This window comes from Callorhinus ursinus, unplaced genomic scaffold (assembly GCF_003265705.2).
Source record: "Callorhinus ursinus isolate GAN/ISIS: 27379988/994484 unplaced genomic scaffold, GSC_fseal_2.0 scaffold12, whole genome shotgun sequence".
Lineage (NCBI taxonomy): Eukaryota > Metazoa > Chordata > Mammalia > Carnivora > Otariidae > Callorhinus > Callorhinus ursinus.
In genome coordinates, this window is record NW_027397074.1 from 62,326,377 (window position 1) to 62,344,900 (window position 18,524).

General features: G+C 41.6%; 1 protein-coding gene across 1 annotated transcript; it reads left to right on the forward strand.

The window, feature by feature from the left end:
- Window positions 1-1,058: 1,058 nt before the first annotated feature.
- WNT16 (Wnt family member 16) lies at window positions 1,059-16,674 on the forward strand. The gene is made up of 4 exons (XM_025865711.2): window positions 1,059-1,432; window positions 1,624-1,862; window positions 3,762-4,048; window positions 10,677-16,674. Exons 1-4 carry the CDS (start codon window positions 1,338-1,340, stop codon window positions 11,139-11,141), a joined length of 1,086 nt encoding a protein of 361 aa, XP_025721496.1. The 5' UTR covers window positions 1,059-1,337; the 3' UTR covers window positions 11,142-16,674.
- The last annotated feature ends 1,850 nt before the right edge of the window (window positions 16,675-18,524 follow it).

Genomic DNA, 18,524 nt, shown 5'->3' on the forward strand with positions numbered 1-18,524 from the left:
CCACCGTGTAGTCTCTGGCTTCTGAACTTTGGCTCCAGAGAGTACCTCACTGGATCCTATACTCTCCTTCACTGAAATCTCAAATTCTTTTCTTTTAGACTTGTCTCTGTGGTTGATTTGTGAACTTGAGAGAAGGGATATTGTCTGTATAAAGTTCCCCCTAGTACAGGGCACACTTAGGCAGTTAATAAGTAAGTTTTTTTAACGTGTCTTCAGTGAGTAGCCCTGTCCAAGGTCTGCACGTGAGCCACCAATATGGACTGGAGATAAGGGTAAGGACACAAGCCTCACCTCTTCAAAAGCGCTCCGGAAGCTCTCTCACGCACTCTCTCTCTGCCCTCCACCTTCTGACAATGCTCTCAAAGACTGCAGAAAATAAGACAAACCGGGAAAACGAAATCACGTAACACAATTTAAATATGGTAGTTTAGATACTAGGCCAGAACCTTCTCTTTCGCTATAAATAGCTGTCTATTTAAACGATGACAACCTCAAGCCTGACAGCATTTCACCCGTCTCCAGTCTCCTGACACATTGGGACCTCAAGCAGAGTGTTGAAAGGTCAACTTGTTTGGTACCAACTCTGACTCAAAACGATTCCTCTCCGGTGAGGTGAAGGAGAGGAAAGGAACAGGGGCAGTGAGATTTTCCAGCCACTCCACCCAGAGGGTAATTAATCCAAACGCGAGGGGGGTGGGTGGAACTCAAACGTCTCCCATTCGACCCACGCCTTCCCCCAGGGTTGCTAAGACAGAAGCGGCCCCAGCAGTCTTCGGGTTGAATCAATACCCCTCCCGCAGAGGCCGGCTCGCGGAAGACGGTGACAGGAGGAAAGGTCAAGAACACACCCGGGTCGGGACGCGCCGTCCGGGAGCAGCGGGCCCGAGCGCCCCCCGCGGAGCCCGCTCGCAGCCAATGGGAGCCTGAGGTCCGGGGATGATGAGATGCGGGGCTGAGGCTGGGCCAATCAGGCTCCAGGCGCGGCCAGGGGGGAGGAGATGGGAGGAGAGGCCGGGGGCGATGGAGGCAGAGCTACATCCACAGAAGTTTCTCACCTATTCCTGCGAGGGACGCTCCCGCACCTCCTGCACACCTCCGGCTCGCCGCAGGAGGAGGGCCCCAGGCTACTTTCTCCACCTCCTCTCACTGCTCCCTGCAAGCCAGGGGAAGGCTGCCGAGAGCCCCCACCACCGCTGGCCTTCTTTTTATGTTGTCTGCAGGGAGAAAGAGGGCGAGGGACAACTTGGTGCTGGGGAACTGACCTCTGGCTTGGCGGGCCCTTGGGCAGGGAGGGCAGAAGAGGAGTGGCTGGGGCTGGAGGACTCCATGCGGGGGCGATGGACAGAGCGGCGCTTCTGGGACTGTCGCGCCTGTGCGCGCTGTGGGCAGCCCTGCTCGCGCTGTTCCCCTGCGGAGCCCAGGGAAATTGGATGTGAGTATGCGGGCAGCAGGGGCGCACGGGGGTTGTGGCAAAAGGGGTGCCCAGCCTCAGGGAACATTCAGCTGAAGCCGGGGAGCAGGACAGGGGATCCTAGGGCGGATGACCCAATTTTCGGCAAAACCTCTGGGATTGGAGAGGAGAGCTGGGGAGCGGCTCACGCTAGGGGCGGCGGTGTCTTACAGGTGGTTGGGCATCGCCTCCTTTGGGGTTCCGGAGAAGCTGGGCTGCGCCAACTTGCCGCTGAACAGCCGCCAGAAGGAGCTGTGCAAGAGGAAACCGTACCTGCTGCCGAGCATCGGAGAGGGCGCGCGGCTGGGCATTCAGGAGTGCAGGAGCCAGTTCAGGCACGAGAGGTGGAACTGCCTGGTCACCGCCGCCCCGCCGGGCACCAGCCCCCTTTTTGGTTACGAGCTGAGCAGCGGTAAGTCCCGGGACCCTCCGGGATGGCGCGGGATGGAGGGCGACAACTCCTGCAAATACAGTAAATAAAGTAGCGCTTGCGTGGTCCGTCGCTCTCTAAATCCCAAAAGAGGTCCTTTAGTGGACGAGAATTGGGGGTGACACAAGCCAGACCCGGGTGCAGGTGCGGTCCCGGAGGGGGGTGACTCCCCAGGTCCCGAGCGGGGCGCTAGGAGCTGTAGCTCTTCCTTCTTCCCGCGGCGCCCAGCGGGAGCTGCAGAAAAACTCTGACACTCCACCCCGCCGACCCCTCGGACCCCGTAGCGCCCCCCTACGTGGGTGACCAGCTGGAGAAACATGATGTCGGCAGCAGGGAATGCTGCGGCCGCATCTGCTTTGATTTAAGCAGCTCTGCTGCGCACCGAGCCCTGGACAAGGGGCTAATTGCAGCGAAGCCCCACGTTTGTTGGCACCTCGGAGCGCGGGCTAGACAGAATAATGATGATTTTTAAAGGGAGTGTCCTGGACAACTCAACGTGCGGCAAACCCGAGCACGACGGCTTTGGCTCTCCCCTCGGTTCTCTTTTCCTTCTTTCCCTCCTCGGAGCACACCCGCGGCGCGGGAAGCTGCCGTAAAACAAAGTTCCACTTCCACGTGCCTAGTTGACTCGGTGGGGATAAAGGCACAGGGGACCCAGGATTGTTCTAGGAATATCAGCAGTTTCAGAGAATTTTGGAACCTGGGCGCCGAAAGATTCGTTGTTGTTTTTCACCTTCGTTTCCGTTCTCCCTCCTCCTTTGACCCTTCTCCGCCGGGTCCCTACACACACCGCCGCCAAAGCATTGCGTTTGCCCCGCTGAGTTTTGGGCGGCACGCCCTTCCGAGGGAGCCCTGACCCCCGCGGAAGAAAAAAGAAGTGAAGAAGGCAAAACAGAAGGAGGAAGAAGAAGGAAAGGAGAGAAGAAGGAGGAGGGGGAGAAGGAGAAGAAAAAGGCGGGGGAGGAGGAGAAAAAGAAGAAGAAAAGTTTCAGTTGCTGAAACGCAGAGACATCAGCTGTTGAAAAGGTTTATGGGACAATGGGCATGCAGCTGTACTCCAATCTTAACATCTCAAAAGAAAAAAGGTCACCTGCTGAGTCTCTTCTAGTCCATTTTACTGACGTTTTAATGGGACTTTAATTTGCGAAGAGTTTAGCTCAAACTTTATTGCGGGTGTGCTAAATAGATATTCAATAGTTTTCTATAACAATTCTTTTTCTTTTTCTGGTGACATTTCAATTTTTCATTCTCTTTCAGCCTGTAAGAGGATTAGCTAGTACTATATAAAATATTGAACTGTTTCATATTAATACTTGTGATTGTTATTTATAATATACTTTAAAAAGAAGACCAGTCTTTGATATGAAAGTAAACTGTAACATCTCCTGATTGCTTTGGCCTTTGCTTAATTCTGATTTGCATTCCAACATGTATTATTTATACAAACAAGAATCACACCAAATATTTCAGCGTGTGTTTCACGAGAACACATTTGAAATTTAAAAAGAAAGGTAATCTGGACTCTTTGGGACATTGTATTACCATTTGCTGTATCCATGCAAAGGATTTTAAATTCAACACATATTTATTGAACTTGTCTATTAAGCACTGAGCTAGGTGCTGGCATACATGTCAAATTTTAAAAACAAACAGCTGACTTGATACACAATATATAAAAATCCCCCCAAGTGAGATACTGAAAATTAATGTTGCTTTTGTGAAAGACTAAAACAATGTGAAACTGTCCTTCCTGAATATGTACTCATTCAAGCATCCATTGAAAGCTGTTGAAAAATCGCTTCCCTGTGAAGAGGATGAGCAGGAAGCTTTGTTATGAACATAAACAGACTCTTCCATTCAGCAATGTGTGTTTTGTTCTAGGCACCAAGGAAACAGCGTTTATTTATGCTGTGATGGCTGCAGGCCTGGTGCATTCTGTGACCAGGTCCTGCAGTGCAGGCAACATGACCGAGTGCTCCTGCGACACCAGCTTGCAGAGTGGCGGCTCCGCCAGCGAAGGCTGGCACTGGGGGGGCTGCTCGGATGATGTCCAGTATGGCATGTGGTTCAGCAGGAAGTTCCTAGATTTCCCCGTCAGAAACAGCACAGGAAAAGAAAGCAAAGTACTGTTAGCAATGAATCTACACAACAACGAAGCTGGAAGGCAGGTATGTATGTATTAGAAAATGGGATGAAATCTAGTGCCTTTAAGTAAAAAACACTGGGATTACACTTCTGAATGAATCTGTCCAAATGATTTAAAAAAACATACACTTGCAGTCTAAGAAATGTATATGTCATACATATGTATTATATATGGGTTTATTATATATGAATATCTTCTACATTGATTTCACTTCAGTTCTCCATCTGATATGCGTTAAATCTTATTATAGAATGTACTTTGTACACCCAGAACACTAATTATGAAATAACAGATGTACACATGCCTTTTGGTTCATTTTGTTCCATCCCCTGAACTGGTTAGTGATAGAGCCAGAATAAGATCTATAGTATCTGCCTTTCTAATGGGACTGAATCCAAGTCCATCTCAAATTTGAATTTTGATTTTTTTTAAATCTCTTTTTAGTGGGCAATGGCTCCTAAACATGTTATCGATATGTCCTTACAGTCTCTGGCAAACATTCTTGAATACATAACTCTTAACTAACATTTTGGTAAAGCAAAGGTTTTTTTAAAGATAATTAGTTATTTTATTACAAAATGATAGATACATTGTAAAAATGATAAATGCAGATAATTGTAAAGAAGCTCTAGCTATATTAAATGTATGGATATTTAAATATATATATTAAAGATTGGGGGTAGACAAATTTGAAGAACCACCATCTAATTAACCTCTTTTATGAATTCTGGTTTTTCATACTAAGTTTTCTTAAAATGGAATAAATCTGTAGCTTAATTTACCTTTTAATATTTATTTTAATGAATATTGACACAGTAAAGTTTGAGCTCTACAGCATAGCTGAATTACTTGGCGATTCATAGTGATTTTCCTAAAACAGTCAAAACTTTTTTATGAATATACATTTTCTATGTTGTAATAATCTTTTCAGGACAGGAATATCAGCACATGTCCTATATTATTGTAAATATCCAATAACCTGTAAGAGTCCCAAAGTAGTCATTGCAATCTGCCACAATCTCCTGAAATAAATTAAAACAAGTTGCAGTATCTGTCAGGAATATTTAAAATATCTGTTGAGTTTGTTTTACATTTTTGGAAAGTGAATAAATGGAACCCACTTAGAATAGGTGCAAGTGTCAGCCAGCTTCCTCTGCTTAACCACACTGGTTTATAATACAAAAACAGAAAACTCAGTAAATGTTATTATCACCATAACACTTCAAATTCCAATTTGAACTTTCAATTCAATTTGAATATTGATTTAAAATAGCAAAATAGAAAGTAGGAAAGGCAGTAAATAGCAAGGTAGGCTTTTCATATTTTTGTTTAGAAATTTTAAAATTTAACTGATGACACTAAAGTAACTTTTGTTTAACACCATAGTTATGCACGTGTCTCTTCTCCTTAAAATTCTGCTTGTAAAAAATTCAATGAATGGGGTTCTGCTTCAGTTTAAATATTATCCAATAAAGAATTTTTAAAATTATTTCTAACATATAAAAGAGGGTTAAATAGATGTTTACATTTTTTAATATATGTTCTTTAAAACTCTGGAGTTAAAAAGAAAAACACTAAAATAAGTCAAATTAATATATTTTTAAAAAAAAACAAAAAAAGTAGATGAATATTGAACTGGAAAACAGAACTTGGAAATTCATGTCATAATTAGTTTCCTTGAATAAAGGTTATCCCCAAACTTGTGAGAAGCTCAGAAGAATTCTAACTATATTTTTATTAATATCATTAGGCAGCTAGTTAGTTTTACTCTGTCTTGAGTGTTGTTTCAAATTAGGTAGCAATATTTGCCTCTGTAACTATTTGATCTTAAACTATTATTTATATTCTGAGTTTATTAAAAACATACAACTGTTTAGCATCAATTTTAATCCACTGTGCTTGTTGGCAAAAAAACAATCTTCTCACATTACCAGGATTTCTGCCATTATTCTAATTATGCAGCAAACAATTCGGCCTATACATATATATACAGTTTGTGTAAATTTCAGAGTTCTCTCTATGGAATCTTTTTGTTCCTCATTGGTCTAGATGGAATCTTAAAATATTACAGAATATTACCTGGACTGGTGTTTTTGTTGGTCTTTTTTCAGGAAGTATTACAACTCAAACATTTTTGTATTTTTCTTTCCACTGGTGGCCAAAAAAAAAAAAAAAAAACCCACCACCACCAGCACCACAGCAAGAACAAAAACCAACCAAGTCTGCAGGCTGTTATCCAACATGGAAGAACAACCAACTTCATTTTTAAGATTGGCAATTAGGATTTTAATCTAGAGGCATATTCTTCTGGGTAAAGTTCAAGGTCTGCATTCAATTGAGTTGATTTTCCTGGTCTCAAAATCCCAACTCAAAATGTAGGAAAGTGTTCAGAGAAATGTGGGTACTGGCGCTTAGTAGTGCTGTGAGCAGGATAGATGATTTTCTAACCGCTGACCTTAAGTACTCTGATTCCCACTTGGTTTCTGACACCATTCCTAAAGTTATGACTCCAAGAATAATGTTGCTGAACGGTGATTGGCTAACAGAATGATGTGATGTCTTCCAGGGGCAGAACTTCTGGGAATAATGTGACTTGGAATATTTATGGGTATTTCTTTTGGTGTGCTTAAAATATTTCCATTCTTCCCATGTCCACCTCATAAACTTTTAAGTTTCCCTACCCCATAATTTGTTTTATGATGAGTAACTCAAAAAAGTGGGAGGGGCCCAACCCCAAATGTTCATTGACCTGTTTCAAGAATATTTATAAGTACTTGAACAACACATAAGTGTTTTGCCTTTTAGCAGGTTCAAATATATTTTTGGACTGAAAGAGACAAAATGGGCCAGAGGAATAGGAATTCTACATATAACCATCCAACCTTATGTCACAGTTTTCCTAAAAACTTAACCAGATCATCTGATAGTTGACAAAATGAAATGCTTGTAACAAAATGTTCCACAACAGTTTTGGGATCATTTCTGTAAAGTTTGGATAAAGCAGTATACTGGGAAACAATCATTTCCCGCTGGGGTTACCTCGGAGTCAAAATAGTGGGACCAGTCACTCCACAGCCCACTTTTCAAGCAGTTTCTATTTTTACATTAAGTATTAATGATACATCTTTCCTATTTCAGTTCATTAAAGTTTATCAAACCAAAACTTAACACAAAGAGCCCAGTAAATTAAATGCTACCCTCTTAATTGCTCTTCCATAGTTTAAAAATATTCCACCAAAATGTGCACATCTGTTTGCAATAGTTCACAAAACATTCCTCTGTTAATATCGTTATAAACCCTAACAACTCAACTAGAGTAGAGAAAAGAATTTTCTCATAACCACATGCTACTCAGACGGATGCTATCCTTTTACTTTTCCTGTTAGCAGGAAAAGGCTGCTATCACGGCAGCTCAGAACGGCTGTTTGACATTAATTAAGAATCCTAGCTAAAAAGCTCCAGAATATACTTTTTTGTGGAGGGTTCGTGCAATTTCCTTAAATATACTCCATTTTCCACTCTCATTTTTCTCTGGTCTACTAAAATTCCCCTGCTGGATATAAAGACTTTATATCATATGTTGCCATTCCTGAAACAAGGCAAGTGTCTTAACCATGCTGTTTATTTGTTGGTAAAATTAGAATAATATGTAAGTACGTGTTCATTAACGACCTACTGTGTGCAAGGCATTTCTTCCCATAAACTAAATCAAGTAAAATAATTTATGAAAAGGTGCTCTGAGAAACACTAAGTTCTGCAGTTAAACCATGGTGTGTGTGTGTGTGTGTGATCTGCCCTTGAACTCTGCATTTCATCAGATTCTCCTAGTGGTAATTACATTGCTTTATTTTAATCCCTATTTGTCCAAGTTTCTTCCTTAGAGTTTTTTGGGGCTATAATCATTTAAATTGCATGTCAAGTTATTGGAATTCCTTTCCTTGAAGTGTATTTGTCTTTCTATCCTAGACTATATATATGAAAATATATGTGGTAAAAATATATATAAAATATCTATGATAAAATATAAAATATATAGATGATAAAAATGCTATTTTTATACTTATTGTTAAGGACAAAAAGATAATGGAATTGAAAGGTAATAGAATAAAACTTTAAAATATCATCCCTGAAAAATTATAATCAACTCCAGGTATTTAAAAGATTCTAGTTTTCCTATGGCAGGAAAATTTTCCCCTAATTCCGATACACACTCAGCAGGTGGTATCATTAGATTCGAAAATCAGTCTCCCTTTTTATCCTTCAAACCTGTGAAGTAATGTGTCACTCTGTGGACTAACACTGCTGTGGACTGAGGAATGGGAGGAGAACCCAGCAGGATCAAGGTCTCCCCATATCATTGACTCTCCTGGCAGTGATTCTTTTGCTAAAGGCGGTTTTCAGTTCTTCCTTCCGATTCATAAAACAGAGAATGAGTTAAAACTTATTCCAGTGAGCTGGACTAACTATTCTGTAAGTATTTGGTGAGCATCTACTCTGTCTTCCATGCTTTGCAAATTGGCAACACTGTACGTGATGTCTGAACTGGTTAATGAAAGAAAAAGTTGGCCGCTCAGTAAGATCCTTAGCGAAAGGGAGCTTTAAATCATTAAGTGATGACTGTGAGGAATGTTGATCAGGTTTAAATACATAAACAGACATTCTTCGATTTTAGGCTTTCTTTGGACAATTTGTTTTGTTATTACCTAGGATTAACTGAGCTCTCTTTTTCTCATATCCTTCGAGCCTTTAAAATCTGAACAAAAGTAGGCAGAATGCATTTATTTGAACATTCATTTGCCCGGAGACATTTGGAAGAATTGAAGTCTTTGTGAATATCAAATGCCATAAATTTAAGCTTAAATAAGCTTTTGTGCCATACTTGATTTTTTTGTGTGTGCCATACTTTATAAATTGCTTTCATATCATTGAGAGGTGTCTTTTGCCCTGAGTTAATAAGAAATAGACATAGCTGCTTGCTTCTCGGTTTTGTGAATTCACAGAGTATATGTGCTCTATTCTATAAAGGACAGGCTTTAAATATTATTCTGTTTATTATTTTAAACACTAATAAGAAGTATCAAATATTGGCACAAATCAATACCATATGCTCTCACTCAAGGTTGCAAATACTATAAATTGTCCAAAATATTCTGTCTCATTAGATAGTTCAGAAACTTTAATTTGTTAGGAAACATAACATTCCACAAACATGTCAGTGTCAGGTTTAGTATAAAATAGCAAAGCATAAACCCCTGTCATTTTATAGTTTTGATAAGAAGCGTAAGTGGAATTTAAGCTGTGAGGTTCTTCCTTCCTTTGGTGAGATTACACACATAATTTCCAAGTTATTGAATGGACAGATCAATTTGTCATTTTACCCAGCATGTTGACAGAACGTCAACGCTAGAGTTAGTCCTGGCGATTTATTAATCTGCTCTGCCATCCTCTGGGGATTGAAGGAAGCTGTGCTGACTAGCCTGGTGTGTAAGAGATCAGAACCCTGAAATTCTTGAAATCTCTATATTGCCTTTGCACTGTTAGCCCCTTTTTAAAATTTTCTCTCAACTCTTCCTGTACCCTCTTCTTCAGGGAAGGGGGCATTTATTTAGACTCTAGTATGTGCCAGGCAGAGGGCTCTTACAGATATATGTAATTTCATTTAATTCCTCAGTCTGAATAAAACAAACTCAGCACTTTGAATTGAAAATTACATACATATATTATCCCTTTTCTACGTTAGGATGGTGCTACTGATCCATCAAGAATAGGACATATGTTTCGGATTAATTTTCCAGAAGGGGGGAAGAATGTGCTGGGAGCAACCACACACTCCAGCCCCTTTTCCTTTTGACCAAGTTAAGTTGATTAGTCAGGGTTTCTCATGTGGTCTGTGACCAAAGGATAACATGGTCCCCCCCATGCCCACGTGAACCTAAGTGATCAAACGTGAGAGCTCTCAGTTCCACAGATCTCATGCTTGGATGCCCATTAGAGTCATCTGAGCAGCTTTGTAGAAGTGCCACTGCCTGGACCCCACCTCAACCAATTAAATCAGAATCTCAGGTGACTAGTATGCACATTAAGATTTGAGAAGCACTGAGAGGGCAGGTGTCCTGGGCGCACAAGTGCATAGAAACATCTGGGGAACTTTACAAATAACCAGTGTTCTAGTCTTACTAAGTTTTACTAAGATGCAAATTCCAATGCTGTGGATCTGGAGTGGGGCCTGAGAGTCTGCATTTCTCACGAGTGATGTCGGTGCTGCTGGTCCATGAAGCACATACTCTTGAGTAGCAAGGTGATTGGTGTCAGGAACACGGAGATACGGCGTGAACATCCTCACACCCAAAACTAAGCAAAGAAATAGAAATAAAAGTAGTTTCCCTCTGTCGCCTCCGATAACCCCCGATATCAATATTAGTCTGGTCCACCACCTTCAGTTAGACTTGGAAACGTTTGCTCTGCAGGGTCAAGAGAAGAACAAAACACTTGAACCCTAAAGCAACTGTGAAGAGCCTTTACGCTCAAAGCTGTCATTTTTATGCAGGACTGAACAGACCCAGAAAGTGAAGTGATGAGGTCAGTCGTGCTTCATTTGTTGGGTAAAAACCCTTCATGAATGACATTTAATACCATTACGTTGGTTTCAGGCTGTCGCCAAGTTGATGTCGGTAGACTGCCGCTGTCACGGAGTTTCCGGCTCGTGCGCTGTGAAAACGTGCTGGAAAACCATGTCTTCTTTCGAGAAGATTGGCCACTTGTTGAAGGATAAATATGAAAACAGTGTCCAAATTTCAGACAAAATAAAGAGGAAAATGCGCAGGAGAGACAAAGATCAGAGGAAAATACCGATTCGCAAGGATGATCTGCTCTACGTTAACAAGTCTCCCAATTACTGTGTCGAGGATAAGAAACTAGGGATCCCGGGGACTCAAGGCAGAGAATGCAACCGCACGTCAGAGGGCGCGGACGGCTGCAACCTCCTTTGCTGTGGCCGAGGCTACAACACCCACGTGGTCAGGCACGTGGAGAGGTGCGAGTGCAAGTTTATCTGGTGCTGCTACGTTCGCTGCAGGAGGTGTGAAAGCATGACTGACGTCCACACTTGCAAGTAGGCCCTCCATCCTGCGTTGAGCAACGCTGCTCAGTTACAGCCGAGGGAGTGTCACCCAGAGGGTGCCTCTCACCCTGCAGGGTTGGGGAAGCCGACCCCGGCCTCAGAAGCCCCAGACCCTCCTGCCGCTCGCTGAGCCCCCTTTACCTGGTGGATATACAATCGCACACGGAGCATGTGGATTTTGGGGGGATGCCAGAGTTGACAAGGTTTGGGTTCATCTTTTGGTGGTTTAGAAATATATATTGACACACCAGGAAGATAATCTGTCTCCTAAACAAGAAAGAACAGGAAGCAGCCTTCACGCAGGGAGACCCGGTCCGTACTCAGGATAAGACCCTGGACTATGGAACTCAGCTATGGAACTCAATTGTGGTGGGTGCTCAGACTCCGAGATCTCTGGCATTCTGTTTCCCACAGTGGGTGAACATTAGGCGTTTTTAAAAGACACCTCTTCTAGCAGCAAGGAACAGTAAACATGATCTCATTTATTCTCTCAGTATTTTAGATGAAGAAATCATACTGTTTGTACATAGAAACAGACGCTGAAAAGTAACAGAAGTGGTGGGGGCTTACTTACCCTTTCATGCCTTTTAAAAGGAAAGCAATTAAAAAGAATTTTCATAAGTGATACAGTATCCCTATAAAGTGTTCGCTAGAGATGTTTAGTGACAAAAGGGAAGAATCTAAACATTAAAAAGTAAAATGTATGGTTTGGATTTTAAGTGCCTTTGAACTAGGAGAATTTATCTAGAAAAATTTCAGATATACAGCAATCTTTTTATCTTTGACTTCATTTTTTTAAAATTTAAGTTAGCTAACATATAGTGTAGTTGGCTTCATTCTTTAATGGTAGACCAATTTCTACTATTAAAACCTTAGCTTGGAAATAATGGGGAAGATAGGGATCTTGAAAGCAGGTGGGAAAATTAAAGGTAAAAACATAAAGGGCTCTCATACATTGTAAGGGAAAGCACCCTTTAAATGTGTAAAGACACTATTTTGTATAGTATTTTGCTAAAAAAAAGTTATATATTTTGTAAATACAGTATTTAAGTTATATGATATATATGAAAACTTAAGACATTTATTGCCAAAGCCCAAGAGCTAAGGCAATAAAATTATCTCAGAAATATGATTAGCTTCTGTTTCTTTTCATACTATTAACCCTTTTTTTTTAAACGTTGAAAAAGAAGTTGAGTAGTTAGTTATATGGATGTGTTTTTCTTGTCAAAATGACAGTTTTACATGTTGCAGATTAAAATATGCTGCAAAATCTTGAGAATTGTGTTATTTCAGCAGATTAGTTCAGTTCTGCTTTTAATTAGTTATGTTTAACTTGTAAGGTTATTATAATAAATTATGCAGTAAAAGTGTTAACGGATAAAAGAATCTAAATCAAAATAATGATCAATTTGTGGAGTTGATATCCTGGATATTTATTATATTGTATGTAATGCTGCCTTTCCATGTGAATGTTGAATGGTCTTTCTAAGTTGAGTATTCATGCATGTATATTCATCATATTTTACAAGGTTCCTGTTTAAAAATTACACGGCTACATTTAAGGCTGTGTTTAAATGTAGACGCTTATGTTTTTTATGAATTGTTAAACATTTCAGTATTATGTAGGAAAAATTTCTAAATTCAGAAAGGACAAAGAAAGAATTTTCTTTTTCTCATAGTAAGCTAAAGAAATGTTTTCTTGCCCACAGGTCTCATTCTATTGCCTTTCCATTTTATTTACCAAGGCAGAGCAATAATTTGTGAAAAACAGCCAACCCATGGAAAATATCTCAGGCCTGCCTATTATTAAATTCAAGGCAAAACATTTAATTGTGACCCTTAAAGTTTAACAAAAATATATTATTTATAAATGAAAAACTCAGAAATGACAATTGAATAAATATAGTACTTATTTAAAAGAGTGGTTTATCAATCTTTAGCATCCACTGATTAGAATAACCTGAGAGACACTTATTTTCATGTCTTTTTTTTTTTGCGTAAATGTATTTTGTCTGCATTGAAAATAAGCACTTTTTTTAAGATAAAGAATAGTTCCCATTAACAACCAATTTCTTCTATTAACTAGAAATCTTTTCATAATTACTTTACCAAACAATTGGAAGAACCAGACAGCCTCTAATTCCCAAATACCTGGTTACTATTTAGCGGTTGCTGAAGACGGTGATGCCAACTCAGACTCTCCTCTCTGGGATGCCTGAGCAGGAACTCCTAAGACCCACACTGTGTCTCTGGCTTCTTCTTTTAATTCTCCTCCCGGGCATCACCACGGAAGCCATCCTTGAATTTCTCACCCGTTTTACTGAGCCTGGACTTGGCTCATTTTCTTCCCACCCTCCATCATGGTTGAGGTAGCACCGTGGTGCTCTTGGGAGTACTAGTTGTGGAGCCCAAATGTTCCTATCCAGTCTAGGCTATTTTGCCTGCATTATTTAGGGCTCTTTATGTTGCAAGTCACAGAAAATGCAACCCAGACTGACAAACATTAAAGGAAATGTACTGACTAGGTAACTGAAAGTCCAGAGTTGTGACTGGTTCTGATAAAGCTTGATCAAAAAGTTCACACTGTGGTCCCATGGTTCAGGTCTTTCCAGCTCTAGCTGAAAACAGGCTGGCTTCTGCAGTGTTGTCTTCTACTTAAGGCCCCACATGGTGGGGTGGACCCTCCCTGCCCCCACTCCGCCCCCAGTGGCCTCAGGCTCTCCTCTTTTCTTAGCAACATGGCTGCCACACTCCCCCCAGACCTCACCTTCTCCTACCACTCATTCTAAGGAAAGAGAGAGGTTCTTTTTTGGTTGCTCCCATAGGAGAGTTGGAGAACTTTGTTTTTTCCTTCTTCGCAGAATGCCCAGCAAAGGCCCTTCTGAGTCTCATTGGCTCCAGTTGGTTAATGTGTCCATCCTTGAACCAATCAGAATGGCCAATGGAAGTTGGGGTTAGGGGATAAATACACTGATCATCTTAAGGTAATCAAGACCCATGCCGAACCTGGCGGTGGGGCCAATTCTAACTAAACCCACATAGCTTGAGAATAGGGAAGGGGTGAATCCACAGAGGAAAACCAGGATGTGATGTTATCATTAAAGGGTACATGGGTGCTGGGCGGCACAAACATAAGATGTCCTCAGCTCTAGGGATGTGTTTTGAAAACAGCTTTCTGGCAGCACTTGCGTCAGGCTTATAGCCACACAAAGCGCTATGGATTATGTATAGGATACAAAGTGCCTTCATTTGTTTAAACGCCCTTTATGACCTTAAAAGTGTAAAAGGGGAGGAGAGGTGATCTGGTGTATTAATTTTACACTTAGGAGTTCAACTATTCTGTAAATTGGGAACTGCCTAATAGAGGCAGCGGTAAGAGGCAATGATGATTGTCTAAAAATGATACCAAGAAAAACATACCAAATGGCATTATCTGTAGCCTCTGGATAAAGAAATTTGCTAATTAAAACATTTCCCTGATAGCAGTATTTTACAAAACATTAAAAGCACTTGAATTTGTTTGACTATAAACAACTGCATTATTTCCTTATTCACAATCTGGATGATAGTTGTTTTGTTTTTAAAAAAACTATGATAGTTGTATTTAGAATAATGATAGAGTTCAATTATATAAGTTAGGTGCTTGGACCCTGTATGTTTTTGCAGCTTTGAAATCATGTGACATCCACAAGGTATTTTAGAAACACACTTTAACTTTCTGAAGTACTGTCAATCCTGGTAGGTTGGGTTTTCACTTAGTTTAAAATGTGGAACCAGAAAAGCTTTCCATCAGCATATCGTTTGATAGGCATTTGGATGAGCTGCTGGTACTTGTTGCATCACATCCCAAAGTCCACCAAAGACTGCAGAGTCAAACCAACCATTTGGAGTCAGTTAGTCCATGATCCAGAGCACTATAATCCACTTAGCTGACTTGCAGAAGAAAAATTCAAATCCTATCTCCAGGAACCATGAATACTCCTCAGGACAAGCTCTTCTCAAGGAAAGTTGGCTAGGAAGCCTTGATTTTTTTCTTTTTTTTTAAATTTCACTTTCACTGTAGACCAGATGTTATAAGTCATAACATTTCTTGGAGTAGGGTGATGGGGTAAGTTGAGGACATAAATGCATGTGGCACAGCATGAAAGGGGGACACGGGGGACACCAGGGACTCATTTCCTTTGAAACAGAAAATAATAGCAGACACTTAGATAGTGCTTACTCTATCCCAGGCATTGTTTCCAGTAACTTCTATGTATTAATCAGAATCTGTGCCCTTCGCCACCATGTAATATTGTGCCTCACACAGCATCAAAATTGTCACACACTGCATTTACAGTATACAATTTAAAGAGTTTTTTTGTATTTGTAAATATAATGAAAATTACAGGATGTTCCTTCAGGGTTTGGCTGTATAAATTTGGTTGAAGTACAGTAGTGAAGGGATGGAAGAATTGAGATCTTAGAATTCACCATGAAATAGAATTAAAAGACACTGCCTCTTGATTTCTAAGCTCAAAGTGATTTAAACTTCCTGCTATTTTAGATCCCAGTGTGGTTAACAGTTGGATTTTGCAGGAGCCTAACAATCATTCCAAAAGGAAATGACTAGGGGTAAAGATCAAACTAATTTAGTGCGACATTAAATAAATACTTACCTCCTTTTTATTGTGCTTACAGCCAATTGTTGCAGAAAGTGTCATTTCTAATACATGGATGAATCTTACCATTGGTAATGATTTACATTCATATCCAAAGCAAAACAACTAGAGGTGGTTTGCATGATTTAAAAAAGCTCTTGAAACAAAATCAGGACTGGAAAAGCAGCCTCTCGCTATCTCTCTCTCTGTCAAATAAATAAATAAAATCTTTAAAAAAAAAGAGTAGGAAAAGCAGCCTCTCCCACTGATTGTAAAGGAAAGTAATAATAAATGTGGACCAAGTCCACGCAAACTGGTTTCGTATGTGATTTAATTTGCAGAATAAGTGGAAGCATCTGATTGGTGTACAAGAATGGAAAAGCACAACGAGTGGGGGACAGAGGGCTGCCCGTTTCTCTCTGTCCCAGTGCTGTTCTGAACCCTCGAGGAGGCTCACCTCCAAACGGGCCAAGGAGCCTTCCCCTTTGCATGCTAGTAACAATCAAACCCTCGTAATCATGCCCATATCCACTCGGTCATGTTTAGCTAAGAAGGAAGGGTGGCCTCTTGCAGCCCCCAATTATTCTTTGACAAAAGAGAAATGTCACCAAACGTAACTGCACATTTAAATACACCTCGAACTCTTCATTAACTAAAGGTATAAATATACAAAATGTAAGTCAGTAATCACTTTTGTTTCTAGTACGTAATCCCTACTTTTTTTTTAAAGTGGTTTTTTTGGGGCGCCCGGGTGGCTCAGTCGTTAAGCGTCTGCCTTCGGCTCAGGTCATGATCCCAGGGTCCTCGGATCAAGCCCCACATCGGGCTCCCTGCTCCGCGGGAAGCCTGCTTCTCCTTCTCCCACTCCCTCTGCTTGTGTTCCCTCTCTCGCTGTGTCTCTCTCTGTCAAATAAATAAAATCTTAAAAAAAAAATAAAAGTGTCTTTTTTTTAAGTTGTATCATTTTCATTTTCCCTCCAGCTTTACTGAGATATAACTGACATACAACATTCTGTAAGTTTAAGGGCCCATCCACTGAAGTTGCTTCATCTCAAGCTCCCGGGCAGACAACCAACGTGTGTTCCATATAGGTTTATACGAGGCAAGCCAGCAAAATGGAAACACTGAAAAAGTGAATGTGATAAAACCTCTTCAACATGCCCCCTATTTAATGGGTACAGGCTGAGTGATTTTCCAAGCTGAAAAATAAATTTCACTACTCAGGATGAGAAGTTCTCTCCTTTTGCTGGTTTGAACACTTCTTCCTTTCCCCGGATGCCCACTTTATCATTTCTTGAGAAACTAAACTTAGTCGTTAGAGAACTACAATCTCAAATTTGCAATTGTCACAACTGTCATTGTGTCCATGTCCGACACACCCAATGCCATAGAATTAGAGGGAACCTTCCCCAAACAGACTATTTCCATAACAGAATTTTAACATAGCCTTGTAAGGTGTTAACAGTTCCACAAGAATTGGCTTCCCACCTCATTCCTGGGCCAGAAGTTTCAGATTTCTATAGAAGTACAAGCTCATTTACTGAGGTTAAACCCTCAGTCCTCTCCCTCGGGGACAATGGAAAGCCACGTCGGGCAGGCTGCCCTCCCCTGGGAAGGGGCGCCAGGACTGAGGGCCCAGTGCTTGCTCCTCACACCCGAGGAAATTCTCACCAGCTGCCTCTCCCACTTCTGCCACGCAGGGCCTCCCCCCCAGAACCGCAACTCTGGGGCACCACTGCCTTCTCCACCAACCGTACTTCTAACAATAGCTGTCAGCATCGTTTGCTTCTGAATCTCTCCTCGGCTCAGAGCTTGGACTTGCAAGACATTTTCCTCAAGCCTCCTTTCTGTTCTGGTCAAATAAAGCACACGGCACTCCCCTATCTAGTCAGGCTCTCAGTACTCGTGGGTATGCAGAAGCTAAACATTTTTGGAAGCTGAAACTTAAAATAATTGAAAAGATTTCTATGTTAAAATGAACATCTGTAAATGATAAACTGAAAAATTCACATGAAGTTTTAGGATAAGAGACCCTCTCAGGCTCAGACTGGGCTCTTAGCTAAAACCCGATTTCCAGAGGTGGGCGTTTACTCCCCTCAGCTTTAGGGGTATACCTACAGAAAACAGCAATCCCACCCAACATTCTGCTACAGATGCAGAGGCTAAGCCTTGGCAGGGAATCCACCAGCTCTGCTACCGGGCTTGCCCACCTGCGCATGCCAGGTCCAAGTGGGACAGTTCACGAAGGCACAATGCATGGCCAAAAATCGGTGTCAGGAGGAGTCAGCGGGTGAGGAGAGAGGACTAGTTGCGGGGTCCCATGTCTCCCAGGCTGGGGCTTCGGCACAGCGCTCCCCTGGGAGGCTCACCAACCAGCTGCCGCCACAGACAGGAACCAGAACACACTCCCCGCCTCAGGCTGAAGTCACACACTTTCACACCCCTTCCCCTCCGGCTGCAACAGCAAGTGCAAGTCTATCAGGTGATTATTGGAATTGCCAGTGCCTGGAGAACCACAAAAGCCCGAATTCTGCGTGTGAAAAGGAGTTTGGTTGGTGTCAGTGCGGACTGAACGGAAGAGCAGGTGTATGGTCAGAGGCTTGGGTCCAGGAGAACCTCAGGTGAAGAGCTGCATCCTCCTCACGGCCTTACCGTCCAAGTCATTCAATGGCTCCTTTCTGGCTTGGTGTCTTCGTCCATTCAGGTTGCTATAACGAGACACCATAGACTTGGGGGGG

Excerpts from the sequence above, each read along its gene's own strand:
- WNT16 (XM_025865711.2), top strand. The coding sequence starts at position 1,338 with ATGGACAGAGCGGCGCTTCTGGGACTGTCGCGCCTGTGCGCGCTGTGG. Across the intron at positions 1,863-3,761 it reads TGGTTACGAGCTGAGCAGCG|GCACCAAGGAAACAGCGTTT; the intron begins GTAAGTCCCGGG and ends GTTTTGTTCTAG. Across the intron at positions 4,049-10,676 it reads ACAACGAAGCTGGAAGGCAG|GCTGTCGCCAAGTTGATGTC; the intron begins GTATGTATGTAT and ends CGTTGGTTTCAG.